Below are 25,864 nucleotides of genomic sequence, written 5' to 3'. Positions count from 1 at the left end.
CTTCACTTGCAAATGAATTGGATTTAAATGAGGCAGGGCTGGGCAAAGTCACCAGCCTCACTCTCTCCTGCAAGGTCATTTGAGTCCTGTTCAGTTCTTTTAATGCAGCTATTATCACTATTTTTCCTATCATACAGTTTTGCAAACTAGTGTCATCCTGGACATCACTCTCTCTTAATCAGCATGTCTAATAACTTATTAAGCCCTGTTGATACTACTTTCATTGCATCTCTTGTACATGCTTCCTTTGGTTCAGGCTCTCATAACTTCACACTGGACTATTTGCAATATTTTTCTGTTTGGTTTCTTGCCCCAAGTCTCTTCCTCCCCAGTCTGTCTTCCATTTAGCTGCCAAAGTGATTTTCCTAAAGCACAGATCTGATCATATCCTTCCCAGAACTCCAATGGCTTCCTGTTACCCAAGGACCAAATATAAAATGCTCTGCTTGGCATTTATAAGCCACAATAACCTGCTTTCTTTCTTCCTTGGCAGTCTTCTTCCTTACCTGCTCTATGATCTATACTCTATGAACCAGCTACACCGGCCTACTTGCTGCTCCTTAAACAAAACATTCCATCTTGATGAGTTCTTGCTTTTTTCACTGCCTGGATTGCTCTCTCTCCTCATCTCCATTTCCTGGCTTCTGGGCTCAGCTAAAATATCACATGTTTTCAAGAAACTCTTTCTGATTCCTTTTAATGCTAGTGTCTTCCCTCTGAAATGATCTTTAATTAAATCAGTTTATCTATCATCTATCTATCCATTCATCCATCCATCCACTTATCCATCCATCATGCATCTATCTATCCATCTATCTATCTAGTCCATTTAATCTATTTAAACTATCTATCATTCTATCTTATCTTTCTCATCTATTTAAAATATGTATCTTTCTATCATTCTATCTATACATTAATCCATCTATCCATCTTGTTTTTACATAATTATTTTCATGTTTTCATTATTGTCATGTTCACAATCCTGAAGGGTAGCTGCCATTATTATTCCCATTTTACAAAAATGGAAACTGAGGGACATAGAGAATAAATGTCTAGGACCATATTGCTGGTAAGATTTGGTGGTGGGATTTGAAATTTGATATTCCTAACACTAGGTTGAATGCTCTGTCCACTGCTCCACCCAGTTCTGGGCAGAGCATCTGTTATTTCTACAGACAGAACCCTATCAGTTTCTGATGTTGAGACATTTGACAATGTTAATGACTTTAGTGACAAGAATATTCTTTTTCTGGGTCTTCAGTAGTTGTATCTGTTGTGCAGCAGGGACTGTAGTACCTGCAGAAGTGGTTGTGGAGATGCAACCCTTCAAGATTTGCTTTCAAATGGCTGTGGAGGTCTAGAGTTGGTATTCTGAAATTCGCTGCTTTTTCAGAGGCTTTTGGGTGTGCAAAACTTTGCTATTTAGTCAGTGGTTGTTGCTGGTGGTATGTTTCTTCTCCACAAGTGTTTCTCCCTTATTGATAGCAATGAAGGCTGAGTTGGAAGCAGGGCCAGAGATACTGCAATTTCTGAGACTCATGCCTCTAGGTCCTGGGCTATCTCCACTGGCATCTGAGGGGAGTGATGGGTCTAGGTATTGTCATTTTGACTTGCCTGTACATGTTGCCTCTCTGAGGGTGTGTCTTCTAGGCTGGTTTGCTTTTGGAGGCTATTTTTCTATTGTCTGGCTCAGAATCAAAATTCTGGGAGAACTTTATATTCGATATCCCAATGTAAGCCTGCAACATACTGGCTGTAGTGCACTAAAAACCCCTTATTACAAATAACATTAAAAAAGGATGACAGGGACCCCATATGCCATATTAAGAACCAACTCATCATAGACTTAAGAAAACATTAAATTACTTTATAAATGTGGATGTTGGCTGTTAATTGTGTAATTATTCCCATAGCAAAACTATGAGCAATTGGTAGAAATGAGAATACAACTAAGTTCTGATTAGTGCAAATGATAGAAACCCTAAGTGGGTGTGTATGTGTGTGTGTGTATATATATATATATATATATATATATATATATATATTCAAATTTGCACTATTCAAAATTATCATTATATAAGATATAGTCTTTGCTCTTGGCCCAGTGGAAATGTGTAGTGTAAACTCAAATAATGCAACCACTTCAGGAGACTGATTATTCATACTAATTGAGACCAAACTCTACTACTTACTGCTACTGCTGCTACTAGTGAGCATTATATAGTACTTTAAAGTTTGCAAGGTGTTTTATTCATGCTGTCTCATTTTATCCTCAGAACTCTAGGAAGTAGGTGCTGTTATTATTGTCTTGATGCGATGGAGCTGGCTTCTCACAGTAACAAAAGGCATTTTTGGATACAGTATAGATTACTTTAAATACAATAAATTAAAAACAATAAAGCAATGCATACGGCTAAAACAATTTATAAGTTTATAAATGTATATATGTATATGTACATGGGTGCATATATGCATAGACATACATATATGCAACATATATTTTATTATATATACATACATGCACACATTTGTGTCTATGTTGTTCAGCTATAGTCCTACTGTCTCTTTCAGATCCTGAGAGTCTCCAGAAAATAAGATATTCAAACAAGGACTTTCAGGAAATGTTCAGTTAAGTTGCTTAGCCCTTGTGGTTATTCTTCTTTTGAGCTGTCAAAGCATGGTACACAAAAATAATATAGTTCAAAAGTGATACTTAACCTATACATCCATCAGGGCCAGGTATCAGGTAAAGAACTCAGGGTCTAAAACCTGTCTCAAAATGCAGCAAGGACTGGATCTGGTATGAATTGAAAGCCAGTGCTTTTTTTCTGTCTCTCCACTCCCTCCCCAACTTGTTATTGACAGGGACTCCTAAAAGATTGCTACTGGGGTTATCCAGTAACTGGGGTTATCTTTGTATCCAGGTGAGCAGAGTGACTGGCAGGCTCCTGACTCTCTGATGTTCAGATCTCTTCTTATATAACCCCTCTATTACAGTTGCAGATCATTACTTCATCTCTTGCTTCTTTCTGTAGCCAAATCTGTGACACTCTATGAAAGTGGCAGAAGGTGAATATGAATAAGAGAGGTGCTATATAATAGAATTCTCTAAAAGTGATACTAGTGCCATGGAAAGTAATGAATCTCTCATCTCTGAGGATCTTCAAGCAGAAGATTCATGATTTCTTGTTAGACATAGAGGAGATTCCTATTCAGTTGTGAGTTCAATCAGATGACAACTTGGGTTCCTCCATCCAGTAATATTCTGTAAAGGATTTGTTATATCCATTTCTGGGATATACTATAAAGCCTGAGTGTATGGGGTTAAAGGTAGCATAACCTGGTAGAATAAGTATTGGAACTAGAGCCACAGACCTGGGTTCAATTCCTAGATCTGAGCTTTTCAAGTTGTAGGACTCCAAGCAAGCAACTATGAACCTCAATTTTATTAATGATGTTTATGTGGGTTTAATAATAGTTCTATTCTTTAACTCACATTACTTTGGGTAGGCAAATAACTTTGTGATCCTTCTGGTTCTATGGCATTGTGAACCCTTTCATGTTGTTTCTACTATATTGGATATTCCTGCTGCTGTCCATCTGACTCTATTTCTACCAGCTTAAGTCTGCTTAGAATATAGTTGAGAGAGGGGAGAAGATTCACTCAGGAAAGTCTGAAAGTCTGAAAATATGTTTTATTTTGAAAAAAAGGAGCATTGAATAGTTTACAATGGCCCCTCAGAGCCTTTCCTCTACCTTTTCAAAACAGAGGATTACTTTCTGCCAAATTCCCCTTGTTCCCATAATTGTACATTTTCTCTTCTTGAAGTACGTGCAAGGGGGATCCGAGGAACATTTTCCAAAATCCATTTTTCATCAAATGAAAGCATTTCCCTTGTGTGCTAGAAAATTGATAGACAACATCAAGGGAGAATCTGACACTTTTTGCCTTTGAATCTTATCTTTTCTCTTTAAAAGGTTGGCAAGAAAAACTTTTAGGAGAAAACAATTCAAGTGTGAAATATAGCCATAGAATTTTACTTAAAAAGATGGATTTTTCTCTTTAAAAGGCTGCCTTTCTTCCTTAAATGTCCACTACTTATAGGGATAGTTACAACTGAATCTTATTAACTTTATCAAAGTTATCTCTGTTTTCCCCCCACCTTAATACTTTTTACACATTGTTACTGACATGGAAGAAATTACAGGAGATTATTACTTGGCTAGTAAAAGCATAAAATTTATAGCCAGACCACTATGTGCTTAATTTTCTCCATATGGAAAAGGGAAATTCTATATATTGTCTTCTTATACTTTCAGTTTATTCTCTGAGAGAAGACTGCTACCTTATTGAATGATCTAACCAAAGGAGATAGATCAGAGGGTTAAAACTGGAAGAACCAGTTTAAAATGGATTTGGGAAATGTTAAAATAAATAAAATACAGTAATATATACAGATATGTGTAATCAATATGCAGCGTACAGGGATCCTTATGTATGGGGTATTTGCCCCCATTTCTATTTGGGTGTTGACACTATTATGATAGCTAATTACATGCATAACTTTCCAATCTAGCTGTGTCCTTTTCCTTCTACATTCAAGTGAAATTTTTATGGATAGTTGAAAAGAATCTACCAACAGTTATACATTCAGCCCCATTACTATACAATTTATTATATGAATGAAGACAAACTATAGGTTCAATTATGTCTTTAGACAGAAGCACCATAATGTAAAAATTAGTTATACAATATATTAATAAGTTTCACTGTAGCTTAATAATTTAGGTTAAATGTGATCACCTACTCTGTATAAAACACTGGTCTGGGCATCAGGGAGATAAAAATAGAACAAAAAACCCCCACTTGATCCTTTCACTCAGGGGGATTTTATAGTCTTCTAGAGCATTGGTGTCAAATAGAAACTTAAAAACTACAAATTAACATTTTTATGTTTTATTGTATTTTCATTTAATTTGTTAAATGTTTCCCAATTTTATTTTAAACTTGTTCAGATGCACTCAAGAGTTTTACAGGTAGGATGGGGTAAGATAGAAGTCTGATACATCTGTTTTAGAAAATATAACATGTCAAGCCAATACATATTTATTAAGTATTTATCATATGTCAGATGCTGTGCTAAGCTCTGCGGACAGAAATCCAAACAAAAAGAATTATAATCCTCTCTTTCAAAGACCATGTATTCTAATTGGAAAAGATAAAATAGAATTTTTTAGGGAAATGCTAATGGGTATGTTGGCAAAGTTAATATAATAAGAAAAATTTATTTAGAGAATTAACCATGTAATAAAAAATAGTATATAAGAGAGGCATATATACAACCATGAAAAAACAGAGAAGGGAAAGCTCATTTTACATTAGAAGAGGAAGAGAACATTTGATTTGGATCAATAACCATAAGTGGGATTTCAACAGGTAAAGATTATGACTTAAGAAATTCCAAGAATAAGGCAAGACCAGACACAGAAAAGCACCACATGTTTGGGGGTGTTTAAGAGCTAGAGTTTAATATTCACTGAAGAGACTAGTATGAGATAAAACTGAAAAATTAAAGTAAGTCTTGAATATCAGGCTAAGATACTTGTACTTCACTGAATAGACTGATATTCTGAAATAATGTAATAATGGAAAATGGTAAATTTGAAAATGCAAAATTGATCAGAGTAGTGACTGACTAAAGCACAGAAAGGCTTCATCTATTAATGATGCAAAGAACAGATTGGAAATGAGATGGATTAGAAGAGTTGGAACTGGAAGGTAAAGGGTATAAAAGATATTTTGGAAATATAGTCATTGAGGCTCGACAAGTTAATTAGAAATGTTTGTGGGGCAGAAGATTTAAATATAATACCAAGATTTAGAACACAACTAGTGTCATTAACTAAAATGGGAAAATCCAAAAGGTTCTTGGAGAAAAGATGGATTATTTGAATAGCTTCTGGGGAGATATCCTTTAGATATTTGGAGATACAGATTTGAAGGTAAAAAAGCTGACCAGAAAAGAACTAGTTCTGAGTGCCTATATATGTTCCAACCTCTCCAAAGGCACTTCCATTGTGTACTATCATGACTTTCCTGGAAATAGGGTCTCCATCTTCTCTACATGGGTGCTGCTATATCTACACTTGAAGCAGTCTCCAATATACCTCACTGAATACCAGGAAGTGATGAACCACCATAGCACATAGAAAAATCCTGTCATTTTTATCATCCTATTTGGGGAAAAAAGAAACTAGTTTGAGTATTCTTTTTGAGGAGGTGATAATTTTCCTATGATAAAATCTGTGTTCTAATTTCTTGTAGTTAGAAGAAGGAAAGGAAAAGATCAAAAAGTAGACAAAACTTTTTGCCAAATGGTCCATCCCCACAAATCACTTGAACTTTTATTTTAGGGTTTGCTTGGCAGTTTTTGAATTTTGGAAGATGGGTGATTTCATCTCCATCAGGATTTACTCAATCAACATAGATTGTGTTGTCTTTAATAAAGAGTTCATGTTATGACTTTGGGATGAGGAAAATACTTTCCCTGGTGTGAGAAACTTTGGGAATTTGCTTTTCCAGGCTTATTGAGACTTGTCTTTGGATGAAAGAGTTCATCACTAGGCTTATAATCAAAGTCTTTCATCTTTCTGGGACCATCCAGATCTTGTGTTCTAAATATAGCTAAGGTCACTGTGTGCTGAGAAAAAGCACCCGAGGAAGATTCAATGCATATTTGTGTGAAGAACTTCATATTTCTGTGCTGATGAGAATTATTAACATTTAGATATCTAGTAAGCAAAGAATTCGGGAGATCATAGTTCTTATTGTAACCCCAATATTGCTGAATTTGGGAAAGATTAGACTTTCCTTATCTTTTCTGTACTAGGGAAAAGACTAGCTTTTCAAATAAGGCAAAAATAGTAACTACATTCACCTCATTTGATCTTGTACATTGCAATGAAAGTGTGAGAAAAGATGTGAAAAGGCTTTTAGTTCACGAGAAGAAAATCATTAATTATTCATATGAATGGTGATCAACAGTTAATCTCAGAGATGGAGAAAGTTTCTTAGAGATTAGTGGTCAGGCCAAAGGTGAATCCATGTTTGCATCAAACCAATATCAATTCTATATTAACTTTTGAAAATTGGGACCACTTTACAGTACAGCTGACATAACTATAAATAACAAGTTGGTTAATCTTGGTTGCTTGGATATCTTAAGACATTTTATTTGAGCAGAAGATACAATGATAATTTTAGAGTTATTAGATTTTGTTCTCATCCTGAATATTATAGAATTCATTATTCTTATGTGTTTGTTTCTGTCCTTAGTACTACCCTAAAATGGTAGTGAAAAAATGTCTGTGGGTAAGGTTGGCCTTTTACAAAGTTTCAGCTGAAACAGCACTTTAAACTGATATGATTCGAAGACCCTCTTACTTCAAAGATATCTTTCTCAAGATGCTACAGTAGTTAGGATGCTGGGGTTTGGAAGACAAGCCTCAGTCAATTATTGTGTATTTCTGGGTGACTCATCTAGCTCCTATCTTATCTATTTCGTCAGCATCCTCAGATCATAAGCTTTGCTTACTTCAAAGAGTTATTTTAATGATCACATGAGAGAATGTATATAGAGGCTCCAGAAATATTTTTTTTTTATTTAATAGCCTTTAATTTACAGGATATATACATGGGTAACTTTACAGCATTAACAATTGCCAAACCTCTTGTTCCAATTTTTCACCTCTTACCCCCCCCCCCACCCCCTCCCCTAAATGGCAGGATGACCAGTAGATGTTAAATATATTAAAATATAACTTAGATACACAATAAGTATACATGACCAAAACATTATTTTGCTGTACAAAAAGAATCAGACTCTGAATTATTGTACAATTAGCTTGTGAAGGAAATCAAAGATGCAGGTGTGCATAAATATAGGGACTGGGAATTCAATGTAATGGTTTTTAGTCATCTCCCAGAGTTCTTTTTCTGGGTATAGCTAGTTCAGTTCATTACTGCTCCATTAGAAATGATTTGGTTGATCTCGTTGCTGAGGATGGCCTGATCCATCAGAACTGGTCATCACCTAGTATTGTTGTTGAAGTATATAATGATCTCCTGGTCCTGCTCATTTCACTCAGCATCAGTTCGTGTAAGTCTCTCCAGGCCTTTCTGAAATCATCCTGTTGGTCATTTCTTACAGAACAGTAATATTCCATAATTTTCATATACCACAATTTATTCAGCCATTCTCCAACTGATGGACATCCATTCAGTTTCCAGTTTCTAGCCACTACAAAAAGGGCTGCCACAAACATTCGTGCACATACAGGTCCCTTTCCCTTCTTTATAATCTCTTTGGGATATAATCCCAGTAGTAACACTGCTGGATCAAAGGGTATGCACAGTTTGATAACTTTTTGAGCATAGTTCCAAACTACTCTCCAAAATGGTTGGATTCGTTCACAACTCCACCAACAATGAATCAATGTCCCAGTTTTCCCACATCCCCTCCAACAATCATCATTATTTTTTCCTGTCATCTTAGCCAATCTGACAGGTGTGTAGTGGTATCTTAGAGTTGTCTTAATTTGCATTTCTCTGATTAATAATGACTTGGAGCATCTTTTCATATGACTAGAAATAGTTTCAATTTCTTCATCTGAGAATTGTCTGTTCATATCCTTTGACCATTTTTCAATTGGAGAATGGCTTGATTTTTTATAAATTAGAGTTAATTCTCTATATATTTTGGAAATGAGGCCTTTATCAGAACCTTTGACTGTAAAAATATTTTCCCAGTTTATTGCTTCCCTTCTAATCTTGTCTGCATTAGTTTTGTTTGTACAAAAACTTTTCAGTTTGGTATAATCGAAATTTTCTATTTTGTGATCAGTAATGATCTCTAGTTCTGCTTTGGTCATAAAGACCTTCCCCTTCCACAGGTCTGAGAGGTAAACTATCCTATGTTCCTCTAATTTATTAATAATTTCATTCTTTATGCCTAGGTCATGAACCCATTTTGACCTTATCTTGGTGTACGGCGTTAAGTATGGATCAATGCCTAGTTTCTGCCATATTAGTTTCCAATTTTCCCAGCAATTTTTATCAAACAGTAAGTTCTTATCCCAAAAGCTGGGATCTTTGGGTTTGTCAAAGACTAGGTTGCTATATTTGTTGACTGTTTTATCCCTTGAACCTAATCTATTCCACTGATCAACTAATCTATTCCTTAGCCAATACCAAATAGTTTTGGTAACTGCTGCTCTATAATATAATTTTAGATCTGGTACAGCTAAGCCACCATCATTTGATTTTTTTTTCATTAATTCCCTTGAAATTCTTGACCTTTTGTTTTTCCATATGAACTTTGTTGTTATTTTTTCTAGGTCATTAAAATAGTTTTTTGGGAGTCTGATTGGTATAGCGCTAAATAAATAGATTAGTTTAGGTAATATTGTCATCTTTATTATATTTGCTCGCCCTATCCAAGAGCATTTAATATTTTTCCAATTGGTTAGATCAGACTTAATTTGTGTGAAAAGTGGTCTGTAATTTTGCTCATAAAGTTTCTGATTTTCCCTTGGCAGATAGATTCCTAAATATTTTATATTATCAGTAGTTACTTTAAATGGAATTTCTCTTTGTAACTCTGACTGTTGGATTTTGTTAGTGATATATAAGAATGCTGATGACTTATGTGGGTTTATTTTATAACCAGCAACTTTGCTAAAGTTGTGGATTATTTCTAATAACTTTTTAGCAGAATCTCTGGGGTTCTCTAAGTATACCATCATGTCATCGGCAAAGAGTGATAATTTGGCTTCCTCATTACCTATTCTTATTCCTTTAATCTCTTTCTCAGCTCTTATTGCTATAGCTAGCGTTTCTAATACAATATTAAATAGTAACGGTGATAGTGGGCAACCTTGTTTCACTCCAGATCTTATTGGGAATGGTTGCAGTTTGTCTCCATTACATATGATGCTTACTGATGGTTTTAAATAGATGCTGCTGATGATTTTAAGGAAAAGTCCATTTATTCCTAAACTCTCAAGTGTTTTTAATAGGAATGTATGTTGGATTTTATCAAATGCTTTTTCTGCATCTATTGAGATGATCATATGGTTTTTGTTAATTTGGTTATTGACATGGCCAATTATATTGATAGTTTTCCTAATATTGAACCAGCCCTGCGAGGCTCCAGAAATATTAAAACACTCTAAAATGTCAATTCTTTTTTTATTTTTTAAAATAATTTTTATTTAGGAAAATAGTTCTGGAATCAAAGGCATGTTGCAAAACATTTAGTTATATGTTAAATTTAATCTTCATTATTAACAAAAATTTCAGTTCTTATTGCTAATATTGTTTCTTGATTTTATAAAGAACTTTCGGAAATTCAGCTAGTTCTTTGGGCTACATCGGTCTTTTAAAATGAAGAAAACCATGAAAGGGAAACATATTGAGTTATTACTAGTTATTAAGTTAATTGTAACACAATTTTTTTTATATAATGTGACAGTTGATGACTGTCCCCTTAGAGACATAAGGGCAAATAATGTCAGGGATAGGGAAGAGAAAAGAAGATGGAGGGAGGTACAGAGAAACGGGAAGAAGGAAAAAGGGTCTATCAGTTCTAGTGAGGAAGACACATAGGAAAAGAAAGAAAGGGAAGGATGGACAGGAAAAGTGAGGAAAGGGAGAAACAGAAAGATAGACAACATCTCCCTTGGAGAGAATAAAAAAAATATCAGAGATACTAAGAATAAATGTGACATACTTGATGCCTTTGTCTGGGGCTTATTTTTGCTTATGTGAATTTATGTTGGGCATTTCAAACAGAAAGGTAACTAAATCTATTTACCATTTTCAGCAAGATATGAAAGTGACCATGCAAGGGCTAATTATTTGGATATAGGCTATTTCCATCATTTTCAGCATACACATTATTCTAAGTTATTTTTTCACTGACCAATTGAATTAAATTCAAGCAGTTTCAGAGAATATGGTAAATCACAATGATGTGACCTCTTACATACTTTATAGGTTGTCCTGCTTTCTGCCCGGTTGTCATTTACCCTTTAGGTATTGAAATGGAATGTGCTGGAAATCATTGTTCTCTATGACAATTTTCTAGGAGTATGAAATAGGACCATGTGGTTATTTGCATGTCATATATAGATCTTACCAGTTTTTAAAAGTAGTTTTATTGCTGCTCCGGAGGACTTTTTACTTTCCATCCTTCCCCCTTCATCACCCAAATTTCTTTTAGCCTTGCCACTTTCACTGAAACATTCATTTGAAATAAAATTGAGCATAGTTTATTCACCTATATTTCCCTCTTAATAAAGAGCCATCCTGGTGTATGTGCGTGTGTGTGTGTGTGTGTGTGTGTGTGTATGTGTGTTCTATTTGTCTCTGTTCCTCTTCTATTCCCCAACTCATCCACACACGGCTGAGAAAATATTTGATAGGAGACCTCTTTGGGCTTCACATTCCCTCACCTGAAAAGTGAGAGGGGATGCATTCAATGATCTTTATGGACCTTTTTAGTTATGAAATCCTATGATACTTTAGTTCTAACAACTACATTGCATGATTATGTAACTATTTCCAAGTGCAGAGAACTGACCTTTAAAATCTAGCTCTAACCTCAAGTACAGCATAGATTTCTACCTTGTTATTCCCTCAAATTATTGTTCTTTAGCTGGCAGCTTTGTGCAACAGTAGTTTTTCCAGAAAAAAAGCATCTTTGTTTCAATCTTTGTCTCCTTCCCAAGTCTCTTAAATATTTTACACTGAATTTTAGGCCTTTATTTAAGTTTTTTTATATTTGCCAATTTAGACAAGTTAAGTGAAATTTTTAAACAAGCTTAGCACATTCAAGTGTTCAGCTAACAGAGGCTTTCTAAAGCTAGGATGAATGTCTATTCTACTACATGTAGAGGCATAGAGGCCATGAAAAATGGATAAGGAAATGCTCTCCTTTTCCTTTTTCTTTTAGCTTTTCTGACTTCCTCTAAGAATCAGCTCAAATTCTACCATCTACAGGCTTTCCCCCTCCTTGGACCCCTCTGTCTTCCTCTCTGACATTACCTTCTATATAGTCTAGAATTATTACAGGGGTCCTCAAACTTTTAAAATAAGGGGCCAGTTCACTGTCTCTCAGACTGTTGGAGGGCCGGACTATAGTAAAAACAAAAACTTTGTTTTGTGGGCCTTTAAATAAAGAAACTTCATAGCCCTAGATGAGGGGGATAATCGTCCTCAGCTGCTGCATCTGGCCCGCAGGCCGTAGTTTGAGGACCCCTGGATAATTTTATGTGTATATATCCATTAATTTACATGCTATCTCTTACATTAAAATGGAGTCTCTTGAGCAAAGAGACTGCTTTTGGGTTTCATTCTCAGTTCATAGAAAGTGATCGGTAAATGCTCCTTGCCTGGATTTGATTTAATGGTACAAATTCTAACCATATAATGGGCAAACTGATGAGTCTGTCTTAAAGAGTCTCTCTGAAGTCAATAGCTAGACTGGGAAGAAGTTTCTTAGGAATTAACTCACTGATAAGATCATATCTGAATGAAACTAAGAAAGGGAAACATAAAAGGTGTGTGTGTGTGTGTGTGTACTGTAGTGTGATTTATCTCTGAGGCTATTTATTTTTATCTATTGGTTATATGAAGGACAGTGTCACATCAGAGACATTTAGTAAATTCTCTTTGAATGAGTGAATTACTATGTCACACTGGGTCATCAAAGAGAGCTTTTGGTAGACAAATATTTCACTCCACAAAAGCAAGAAATTTCTCACTTTCTAACAATTAGAGATAAATAATCAGCTGCTCACTAAGTTCCTCATTACTATTGTTGTTCAGTCATTTCAGTCATGAAATGTGAAAAAGTCAAGAGCTTTCATGGTAAAGACACTGTAGTGATTTACCATTTCCTTCCCCAGTTTATTTTACAGATGAGGAAACGGACACAAATAGGAATTAAGTGATTTGATAAGTTTTCCAAATTGCAAGTTTATGGAACTCTATAAAGTGTTCAAACAAGATAACTGGCCACTTATGGAAATGCTGTAAATGAAATGAGTCCATGTTTCAAGCAGGTAGATCCACTAGATCAGTGGTATCAAAACCAAATAGAAATGGGGGCATCTAAATTATACATAAGGATCTTTGTGGTTCATGTATTGATTTAAATAATTTTACATTTCTTTTTTATTATAATATTCATTTATTATTTATAATTATATCATAATTACATATAATACTAATTATATATAATACATAAATATACATCATTATATTCTTACTAATTATTTGTTTATAAAATATTTTTATTATAATATATTGACATATAAAAATCTCAGAGGAACTAACTACATTTTAATCAGGTACAGGCTACACTTGGGGATGTAGTAAATAATGTATGTCACATGGACTAGATGACCTCTTGGTCATCTATGAGCAATCTGAAATTCTATGATTCAATGAACACTTGCAAATTAATGCTTTCATTTGATTCCAGTTAACCTAGTTTTCTTGTTTTGAGAATTGCCTATTAATGTTCTAAGACTATTTATCAACTGGAGTTCAGGACAAGCAGTTATAAGGTGGTCAGTAAAAATGATAACAAGTACACTCTCTCACAGTCTCTCAAGAACTTTAGAATTGATTATATCTCATGGGAAATACTAGCACAGGACTGCCCAGCATATATCTCCCTCATTAGAGAATGTCCTGTGCTCTATGAGCAGAACAGAAATGAATTAGCTCAGAAGAAACATGAGATGTGCAAAATTTAGAGAAGCCCCCCCCCCAAATGTTCATAGGGACTATGTCTGACCTGTAGCAGAGCATTCTGAGCTCATATTGGTCTGATCAGCTTAGTCAGATACATTGTAACTTGACTCTAACATAGTGATATAATTTTGGTCTTCTTCAAGAACAAAGGACAGCAACCAATCAAGTGGGGAATGGATTTTTTCACATAAATTTAAGTTAGTTCCTAATATTTTAGAAATAAAACCTTATCAAAGAAACTTGCTGCAATATTCCTTTTTCCCCACCCCAAAATTATTTGTATTTTAATCTTAGCTTTATTGGATTTGTTCACAAACTTTTAAATTTAATTTTATTCAATCAATCATGATCCTCTCTGTTCCTTGATTGGTTATAATTTTTTTCCTTCCTTTTCATAGACCTCTTAGAAATTTTTTCCATGTTTAATTTTGTTATTATTTGACTCTTTATATCAAGGTAACGTACCCCATTTGGAGCTTATATTTATATAGGTCTAAGGTATTGATTCAAATCTAATTTTTTTCTATACTGCTGTTTAATTTTCCTAGTATTTTTATAATATTTCCTACATATTTTAAGTGATTAAATAACGAGTCCTTATCCTAGGAGCTGAGGTCTTTGTATATATTGAAAAGTAGAGTGCCATTGTTTTGATATTATACAGATGGATGTATACCAAAGGAATAGATTAATTAGTGATTTCCTGCTCTTACGATTTCTGAAAAAGTGAGAAACTCTATAAAGAATGAATATATGAATAACCTTTGGAATAAATAACTTGTATTTGACTGCTTCATATTTACTTTCCATAAACTTATTTTCATATATTTATTTTACTTGTGTCATGCCTTTGGAATATAAATACCTTGAGAGTAGAGATTATTTCATTATTTTCCTTTTTATTCCCAGCACTTGGCACATAATAGATGCTTAATAAAATTTGTTGTTATTGTTATGTGGCAATATTTCTTTTGAAATTAGCTTCCTCTTTCTTTCTCCCTGTTATAACTTTCTAGGTGAGAGACCTGGATCTGAACCTGAAGAAGCAAAACTACAGACTGCCAGCAAGCAGATTGTCCAAAATGCCATCCTTCGAGCTGTACAACAAGTTTCCCAGGAGAATCAACAAAAGGAAGAATATACCACAACCAGCAGGGATAGACTTCAGCTAGGGGTGGGAAAGCTCACCAAGAAGCATGAAAAGAAATAGCTGAGCCACCTTGGTCTTCTTTTTAGTACTGCTCTGTTTGCAGTTTTCCTCTTAGAATCCAATGTATCCCACTGTAACATTACCAACAAAGCCAGCCAAAGCGTAATTAGCACCTAGTGGTAGTGTGACAAAGTAGCTGACCAGTATTGCTTTCAAGAGCATTAGGTGACCATATCTGTATTTTGGCAGTGCCTCTTAAACATATCAGAGAAAGAAAAGGGACATTGAAATTGCAAGTGTAGTTTGAAGCACAATTTCATCTTGGGGCTTAATACTCTAGCCCCCTCGGTCCCCTTTTTAAATTCTACTTCTGCCTTTCTGCATCCCTGTAGAAATGAGTTTGATTGACCAACTGTGAAGTCCCTGAATATCTTTCTCCCTAACTTAGCATCTTTCAGAAGTAGAACCAAACAAACAACTTTGTGGGAAAGAGAGGGATTATCATTTCAGATTACTTTGAAATAGTTAGTCATACTACAGCAAATTGAAAGCAAAATGCTAGGATAGCATTCATTTGTAGCCACTGATTCTAGAGCATGGATAGGGTAAACACATATATTTAAAATCACTATTTAAAAACAAATTGAGATTTCCCAAGAGCAAGTCTTTAGGTAGTATTTTCCCCCTGAATCACAGGGTGGTGGTGAATTATATGTATCCTCTTCTATGCAGAAATCCTCTGGGGATACCAAAAATTCCTTTTGCATCAGATATTCTTGTTTATATCCCTTTAATATCATCATGAACATGAGGCAGAATCCCAGGACTCCAGAGATGAGATTCACCCACAATAGAACTAATTGTTTTTAGGACTGGCCCTTGATCCACATTCTAGGGAGGAGCCCAAGAGTATAACAAATACTATTTGATCATATTGTTGAAATCCCAAGCTACACATCTTCATTAGTACTTCATTCTGGGAAAGATTATTCCACCCCTAAGCCAGCTATGACTTTTTTCTTTAATGTATCATCAAAAATTACATAAATTCTTTCCCTCCTCAAACTCATTTTATTTCCCCCCAATACTTTGAAGCTTGAACATATAATAGGAAAGGCAGCCTTTGTGACTGTATAAGCTAAAGTGTGTGTGTGTGTGTGTGTGTGTGTGTGTGTGTGTGTGTATGAAATAATTTCTCTTTCAAGCCTTGTAGTCAACTTTGGATATGGCAAGCCTTTTCATAGTTCTTATGACTTTTCCATATTTAAAATTTTAAGATGCCAACTATAAACTTTTCTGTCTCTAATATTCTATGAGTGGAGCAAAAAGATGAGATCTGCAGGGGAGAGAAAAGATTCTTGACCTTTGAGAAAATTTCTCTACTTCACCTCCTAGCCTCTTAATAGTAATGTTTATGTTCTTTAGATGAGATAGCAGAGTGGAGGATCAGCAGAAGAATATGGTAACATATTAAAATTTTGATTCCAGAATTCTAATATGTTATACTTTCTGTGACGGATGGAGTCGATATTAGCAGAAAAAGAAGAGCAATCTTGTCTCCACTCTGTTAGGTGCTCTCCCACTGTGCACAGATGGAATGAAGTCACAGGGGAAGGGATTAATTTAAATGCAGTTTGCAATTCAAAGATCCACAAAATTTCATAGCAGAATGCGTGATAGTCAAAGTTTAAAAATATCTAAAGGAAGATATGTGTGTTGTGAGAATATATTGAATAGTAGAAATAAAAATATTTAGGGCAAGTGCACATAAATAAATTCAGTGTTTGTATCCTACAAATAATTGGGTGTGATTTATTTCTCCAAGGGCATCTCCATGTTCACTGTTCATGTCTGTCTTATGATTATTAGGAATGAGTCCATCAATCACTTCTCCAGTTTGATGTGTACCCATGTTTGTTTCCAAGGCAATTGGAAACATCTCTGTGGCTTAACACAACAGTGCTTAAAACTTCTGTATCTGAATGCTATTTGTAATTAAATACTTTGTCCAGATTGGCAACATTTTGTCTTTGTATTTTAAGAAATATCATAACTATGATGTGGAGGATCATTTTATATCCATTTTGTATTTCAACATAAAGCATTGTGATTCTGTAAAGCAATCCCCAGACAGTAAAAATCAGGGTAATCCAAATGTGTCAGAGCATCTATCAAGAAGTTACTTTATGCTCTTCTAATAAGTTGTAATTAGGCACTTACAAATTAAAACACTCTGTCTTAGGCACTAGGTATGATTTTAAGAAAGCAATATCTTATAATAATGAATTGCACAAGTAACCTAGGAAAAAAAAACCCAGATGAGAAAGAAAAATACTCAGGGCAAAGGAAGAAGGGAGAAGAAGAATCAGGAAAATTATGTTGTAAAAGAGATATGCAATGAAGAGCTTTTATAGTGAATGTGTAAATGATGGTCAAGAACAGGCAATGCTAGAACTCAAAACATCTAAATTGATTCAAAAAAGAGAATGCATATGTACACACACATATATACACACATACATATGTGTACATATATGTGTATGTATACATATATGTGTATATATACATATATTCAGCTGGTAATAGAAACCTATGTCATCCAACAGGGAAGTAGGGGGGGAAGTAAACAATAAAAAAGGGAGATGAAAAAAAAGAGATCAGACAAAAGGAAAACAGAATGTGGTCAGAAGCAAAACAAACTTTAGAAGAAGGAAAGGATAAAAAGAGAAAGACAAAAGTAATTGGATGGACAGAAATGAACAGTTTTTAATCATGACTGTGAGTATGAATAAGACAAACTCACCAACAAAGTGGAAATAGTTAACAGAATGGATTAGAAACCAGAATTCAACAATATATTGTTTAAAAGAAACACAAGAAACAGAGAGACACACAGAATTAAAATAAAGGGCTGGAGCAGAATATATTATGCTTCAACTAAAATAAAAAAGGAAAGGCAGGGGATAGTATTCATGATTTCAGACAAAACAAAAGCAAAAAAAGACCTAGTTAAAAGATATAAGGCTGGAAAATATATCTTACTAAAAGAAACCATAGACAATGAGGTAATATCAGTACTAAACATATATGAACCAAATGGCATGGTATCCAGATTCTTAAAGAAATAATTAAATGAATTAGGATATTGTAAAACTATACTAGTGGGGGAATCTCAATTTTAAAATTCAGAGCCAAGTAAATCTACCATAAATAGAGAAAAAAAAAGTCAAAGAGAAAAATAGAATTTGAAAAAAGTCATATATGATTGCTCTCTGTGGAATAGTGAATGATAATAAAAAGAAGTACAATTTTTTTTTTCTGAACTATACATGGCACTTACACAAAAATTGACTTGCAGAAGGGGATAAAAACCACACAACCAAATATGGAAAAATTAGATTAGCTCTTTTCAGATTGTAAGGGAATAAAATCACTTTTAATAAAGGACCATAGAAGCAGAGATTAAAAGCGAATTGGAAATTAAGTAATCTAATCCTAAAGAAGAGTGGATCAAAGAACAATTATCATAAAAACAATTAATAATTTAAAGAAAATGATAACATTCTAAAGTTTGTGGGATGCAGCCAAGGCAGTATTTAGGGAAAAATTTAAGTTTCTAAACCCTTACATCAATAAAAGAGAAAAAGAGAGAATAAATTGGTTATGTAAAAAAAAAAAAAAAAAGAACAAATTGAAAATCTTGAAAATTGAAGAAGAGATCAATAAAATTTAATGTAAAAAACCATTGAACTAATAAATAAAATGAGGAGCTTTGTGTATATATATATATATATATATATATGTTTTATATACATTTATATATGTATAAACCCAACAAACAACCAATAAGATAAATCATTAATTTGATGAAAGAAAGAAAAAAATAGAAATAGAAATAGAGAATCAAATTACTAATATAAAAATGAAAAGGATGAATGCATTACCAAATGGAGACATTAAAACAATTTTAGGAGTTAATTGTATTAATATAGAATAATATAGAATAAATCTCTGATAAAATATAACCACCATTCCTATTAAAATTTTTAGAAATCATAGAAATCAGTGGAGTCTTTCTTAAAATGATAGATAGTATCTACAACCAAGAGCAAGCATTATCTGTAAGGGAGATAAACTTGAAGTCTTCCCAGTAAGAGCAGAAATGAAGCAAGGATGTCCATTATCACTACTTTATTCATATATAGAACCAGAAATACTAGCTATAACAAGATAAGAAAAAAATTGAAAGATTTAGAGTAGACAATGAGGAAACAATACTATTACTCTTTGTAGATGATATGATGTTATACTTACAGAAGCTTTAGAGGATCAACTAAAAATACTAGTTGAAACAATTAACAACTTCCAACAAGTTATTTTGTACTTCACATAAATCATTAACATTTCTATATATTACCAACAAAACTCAGTAAGAAGAGTAGAAAGAGAAATTACATGAAAAACAATTCCAAAAATATAAAATACTTGGGAGTCCATTTTCCAAGACAAGCTCTATGATTATATAAACACATTACAAAACATGTTCTACACAAAAAAGTCAGAGCTAAACAAATGTAAAATATTAATTGCTCATGGATAGGATGAGCTAATATAACAAAAATGATGATTCCATATACGCTAATTTACTTATTTAGTGTTATACTAAATAATTATTTTATAGAGCTAGAAAAAAATTAATAAAGTTTCTCTCTAAAAACATCAAGACTATTGATATCAATTAAAAATGTTAAGGAAAGAAGCTTAGCAGTTCTAGATTTCAAACTACATTGCCAAATGGTAATCATCAAAAATAATCTGGCTCTGGCTAAGAAATAGTCCTGGATTCGTGGAATATATAGATATACAATATATAGTGGTAAAGGTTATAGTAATGTAACATTGATGAGCCCTCAAATCCAAACTTTTAGGGTAAGAACTCAATATTTGAAAAATATTGCTGGAAAAACTGGAAAGCAGTTTGTCTCAAACTAGGTAGATACCAACATATTACACCATATGATAAGATAAGATAAAAAGGATAAATGACAGACATGAAGAATAATATCATGAATAAATTAGGAGAGCATTGTGGTGTTTTCTTCTTTAAAATATAATGGTTCTCTCTGGGAGCAGGTTTCTCGGGGAGGTTTTCTGGAGGCAGCCTTAGTTTCGGTTCAGAGTAATAATCACTCCAAATGCAGCCAGCTGATAAAATCGAAACATTTATTTTCTCCTTCCTTGGGCCCCGGGTAGCTTTCTTAGAAGCCTCAGCTTTCCTTGGTTCTGAGAGCTCTCTTTGCTAGTCTTTTGCCGCTAGCTCAACTCCGAATGTCTCCAGCCAACACCAAAGTGAAAGTTGGAATGATCTGACTCCACCTCCAAGAGTGGGCTTGTGGGCTTCTGTATCTCCCAGAGTGTTCTGTGTTTGGCCCAGAGTGCTCTCTGGCCTTAAGAGCTTCTTGCTTATAGGAGCTCTCTAAAGGTGTGAACACAAGCATTGTTTCTATCAGTTCCACTTAGTACCTTATATCAAATTCTGGTCCATAACATCTCCTTGTAAGATCAGATCAATCATACTGAACCATGCTAAATTAGATAATTATTGTCTCTATCAACTCTAATGAGTTAACATTTTATAAGGATTCCAACAGAGCATGAAAAAAAGTATATTTGTTAGATGCATGCATGGATAAGGCAAGCATTAATGACCAAACAAGAGGCAGAGGAAATTAGAGGAAGAAAAATAGATAATTTTGATTATATGAAATTTAAAAACTTTGTCAAAACAAAACTAATATAGTCAAAATCAGAAAGAAAATAGAAAACTGGGAAAATTTTTTGCAGCAACTTTCTATGAGAAAAGTCTCATCTCTCAAATACATAAGGAACTGAACCATTCTCCACTTGATAAATGGTCAAAAAATGTGAAAAGGCAATTTTCAGAAAAAGAAATAAAATCTATTGATAGTCACATAAAAATGCTCCGTCTCACTGTTCAATAAAAAAAATGAATATCAAAAATTCTAAAATACCAGCTTGCCTATTAGATTGACTAACATGACAGAAAAGAAAAAAATAGCAAATTACAAGAGAGGATGTGGAAAAAAGTGCAAAACCAATGTACTGTTGGTGAAATTGTGAACTAGTCCAACCATTTTGGACAATAATTGGGAGCTATACCTAAGAGCTATAAAATTGTGCATATTCTTTGACCCTGCAATATCATTTCCCAAAGAGATCAAAGAAAAGGGGAAAAGACCTCTTTGTTCAAAAACATTTATAGTAATTCTTTTAGTAGTGGCAAAAAATTGGTGTTGCAGTGGATAGGGCACTTGGATTAGAGGTGGAAGATTTATCTTCTGGAGTCTAAATCTGATTTTATATGCCAGCTATGTGACCATTGGCAAGTTACTTAACCCTATTTGCCTTAGTTTCACATTTGTAAAAAGATCTGAAGAAGAAAATGGAAAATTTCTCCAGTGTCTGCCAACAAAACCTCAATTGGTGTCATAAAGAATCAAATATGTCCCCAAAATGACTGAACAACAATTGGGGAATGACTAAACAAGTTGTAGTATATGATTCTGGTGGAATGTTCTTATATAATAAGAAATGATGATCAGGATGATTTCAGAAAAATCTGGGAAGGCTTACATGGACCTGATGCATAGTGAAGTGAACAGAAAATGTTTAAAATGGCTAATATGAAAATATGTTTTGCATGACTTCACATATATAATCAAAATCAAATTGCTTGCCTTCTCAAAGAGGACAGGGGTGGGAGGAAAGGAGAGAATTTGGAACTCAAAACTTAAAAAAAAAGTTTATTGAAATTTTTTGAACACATGATTGGAGCATATTTCATGAGATAAATTAAACTAATTAATCAATATTATATGACTCATAATAATCACCTTGCAAGTCTATGAGATTTTAAGAACTGCTAGACTCTTTTGGTTTTCCCCAAATTAGCAGCAAGCCCAAGAAGGCTACCCTCTTAAAACTAATTCAAGGTTTGTTTAGGTTTTTTATCCATATTGTTTATAATATAAAGATATTAGGTTTTTTGTAGGCAATAGTTCTACAACATAGAATAGTGCAAAGCATATTGGATTTGGAGTCAGACCTCTAACTTCTATGACTATGGGTAAGTTATAATCTTTCTGGATCTCATTTTTTAATTTTTAAAACGACGGACTAGATGGTCTTTAATTTTCTTTCCATTTCCAAGTCCTATGGTAGGCAATGATTTTGAGACAGCTAACTGGCTCAGTAGATAGTACACTGGGCTTAGAGTAAAGAAGGCATGGATCTGAATTATTTTTCAAACACTTAATTATCTGTGTGATCTTGAGAAAGTCACCTAATCTCAATCAGTCTCAGAAATAGCAATAACTCCTCTCTCTCTCTTTCATTATTGTTCTAAGAGTCAAATGAGATGACATATACAGTGGTTTGAAAATCTTGAAAGTCATATAAATGCTTGCTATTATTATTGCTATTGTTGTTCAGTACGCTGGTTGATTTCTTCTCCCATACCTTGGGAAATGAAGACAGAAAATTTCTGTTTTAAAGCTCTTTTGGAAAAGAATCTTAAGAATGGAACTAAGAACAGAAAAAAAAAACGTAACTACTAGCTTTTATATCCTTAGAGTAGGTGTCTCTTGCTAATTACTTTGGCAAATAGGTTGATATAATAGAAAGAATGCTAGACTTGGAGTCAGAACTGGCCTCAAACACTGATTTTGACATTTAAAAGACATAGCCACTCTTACTCTTTCTTCATTTGGCAAAAGAAAATGGCCAGTTTTCATGAACTATTTCAAAGAGTGCTTACAAGGTTTACACTCTGTAAACACCAAAACTATATACAAATGCTAGATATTATAATGATGACATTGGACCAGTTCAATTTTTGTCTTGAAGATAAGGAAAAGAATGAAATGATATGTCAAAGTCTATTCCACTATTATTCTAAGTCAACTTAAAAGGTCAAATTGTATTTGATATTAAATTTTGAGCCACAAATATTGGATGCCTATCACTAGCCTTGAAATTGGTATTTTTAAAATGTTTTATTTTTCTCCTACTGAATTCCTGATTTATGTTTTGGAAATGACCTTGGGTTTGCTAAAACTATATTAGTGAAGAAAAAAACCATCAAATATATAAAGTTTTAGAATACAGGCTTAGTGATACATTGTAATCTAGGGACCATGCTGGCTCAATTCAACTCATTATCATTCTCCCCAAATCCTTTCACCCTCCAATCTTTCCCATTATTGCAGAGGTTAATGTCATCCTCCCAGTTCCTCAGGCTTGCAACCTAGGAATATTTCTGAATTCCTTACACTCATCCCTGATATCTAAGCTGTTGCCAAGGATTATTGATTTCATTTTTGCAACCTTTCTTAAATATTCCCCTTCTCTCCTCTGCCACTGTCTTGATGCGAGCCCCTATCATCTCATGACTGGACTATTACAAAAGGCTGCTGGAGAGTCTTCCTGCCTTGAATCTTTTCCTATTTCAGCCCTTCATTTATTCAGCTAATAAAGTGATTTTTCCTAATGTACAAATCCAAATATGTCACTTTTCCCTAACCCCCACTCAAAAACTTTACTGGTTTCCTATTGAGATCCTGAATGGTGTGTTGGACAGAAAGTTTAGAAAGAAATTAAAGAATTGATCCCTGAGGCAAGCAGGCACAAGGCACTGAGAGAGATCATTTTAATTCCATGGTCCCACCCTCTGGGGTGATCATGTAATTAGAAATACAAGTTATATCAAAACCCTGAGATCCACTCTTTGTAAGGAGCTCCAGCAGTCTCACTTTGCCAGGCCCTGTCAGAAATCCTAATCATGTCCCTGAGGTTAAATTTTCCTACAAAATCTACTTATGGCACATTCCATGGATACTGCCTTCCTTTGGGTCAGTCGGTCACTCTGCCTCCTGTTGTCTTTCCTTTTCCCCTTTCCCCATGACACACAGTATCTCCCCTAACCTATGCTTCCCAACCCCACTTCTCCTCCTTACTCTTAGAGTGCTAAGTCTCTTTAGGATTTAGCCTGTCAGCTAAGGTATAACCCAATCTCATGGGGTGTTTCCTTTCTCCTGGGTAATTGTGAATTCCACTGAGGAATTTCTCTTTCATGTGCTTTCCCACTCTATTTCATATTTACCATGACTGGTGTCTATTGTATCATTTCATTTTGCCTATAATCTATTCCCCTAAATAAATCTACCCTTTACAAAGAGAATGGTTATTGTGATTTTTTCATATGACTTAATCCCTATCTTCATTTTAGGTGCTTACATTTGGTGTCTACATAACCCATTATTTCCTCAAGAAATAAATACAAAGTGCTTGTGTGGCATTCAAATACTTTTATAACCTGGCCTCTTGCTACATTTTCAGTCTTCTTATCTCTTTCTCTCAAATACATACTCTTTGATTCAGTGACAGCTAGAATCCTAGCTGTTCCACTGACAAGACACTCCATCTCTCTGCCTCAGGGATCCTCTCTGGCTGCTTTTCATGCTTTGGATGCTCTCCCTCCTTTGCTTCAACTAATGAGTTCCCTAACTTCCTTTAGGTCCCAAATAAAATCCTGTTGTTTTTTTTTTAACAAGATTTACTCAATCCTTCTTAATTTCCATGTCTTTTCTTAGTTAATTATTTTCTTTTTATCCTGTAGGTAGTTTGTATATATTTGTTTTCATGTTGTCTTCCCTATTAGACTTTAATGGGTACGATCTTGGAGTTTGGGTACGATCTTCTGTCATTTTTTTTTTTTTTGTATACTCAGCACTTAGTACAATGCCTGAAACATAGTAATAGATGTTTATTCATTGACATATCATTTGACCAAGGAAACCCATGAAACCACTAATTAAGGCAAAGGGGAAAGACATTTATGAAATATATTCTGAATAGTTTTTTTTTCAATCAGTCAATAAGCATTTATTAAGTACTTACTATGTGCCAGACACTGTGCTAATCTCTAGGAATAAAAAGAAAGGCAGAAGATAGTTTCTGCCTTTAAGGAGCTCACAGTGTAATGGGAAACCCAATATGCAAATGACTAGCTTTCAGGGCATCAGGAAAGATTTTTCATAGAAGTTGGGATTTTGGCTGGAAATTGAAGGACGCTAGGAAGCTTTTTGTTTTGATTAATAATTTATTATTATTTTGTTTTGTTTGGATTAATAATTCTAGAACCGACTTTAGAGATTATATGGCCCAACTGCAATATTTTACAGATGGGTAAATAAATTAAATTACTTGCTAAGATCACACAATTGGTTAGTGGCAAAAGTAGGAAAAGAACCCCCAACTTCCTTCTCTAAAGTAAATTTTTTTTGGCATTAGGGAATTTTAACCTAATGAGCAAATGCATTTTATTTTGATAAGTATTTTGATTTGATTTGATTTTTAGTGAGACTAACTAGAAAGACCTTAACAGCCACATAAATAAATAGACGAGATGCTTTTGCTAAAGAAACTGATTTTTTTCCCTAAGGAAACCACTGCATATTATTTTCTTTTATTGGCCTTGACATCTGTTTTCTGGATGTTAAACCTGTGTCCTGTAGGTTTCAGAAATTGGATGACCTGGTAACAGTCTGAAGAATATCTGCTGTTCTTAAAATGGCATAACATTCTTATAATAAAATAAAAACATGCACATTTGCTTTTTAAACTCACCCACATACTATGACATTTATGAATAGTTTTGATAAGTAGGTGCAAATACTGTCTGATGGGCAGATTGTCTTTGCAAAAGAGCAGGTCCTATTTGTCTACAATTGGAGGCTATTTATTATCTTCATTTTCTAAAGCATCACAGGCAACATATTATTATTTCTGTTTTATCCTTTAGGAAATATATA

The 25,864-nt window shown here is 34.0% G+C and overlaps 1 protein-coding gene across 1 annotated transcript in view; it reads left to right on the top strand.

Annotated features, from left to right (window-relative positions):
- AKAIN1 (A-kinase anchor inhibitor 1) overlaps nt 1-16,986 on the top strand; it is a 69,554-nt gene extending 52,568 nt beyond the window's left edge. The window contains exon 2 of the mRNA XM_031946597.1: nt 14,839-16,986. Coding sequence (XP_031802457.1) covers nt 14,839-15,032 — 194 coding nt within the window. The 3' untranslated portion in view covers nt 15,033-16,986. The remainder of the gene's footprint in view (nt 1-14,838) is intronic.
- Nucleotides 16,987-25,864: the final 8,878 nt, after the last annotated feature.

This window comes from Sarcophilus harrisii, chromosome 1, assembly GCF_902635505.1.
Source record: "Sarcophilus harrisii chromosome 1, mSarHar1.11, whole genome shotgun sequence".
Classification (NCBI taxonomy): Eukaryota; Metazoa; Chordata; class Mammalia; order Dasyuromorphia; family Dasyuridae; genus Sarcophilus; species Sarcophilus harrisii.
This window is presented reverse-complemented; position numbering and strand designations above follow the sequence as displayed.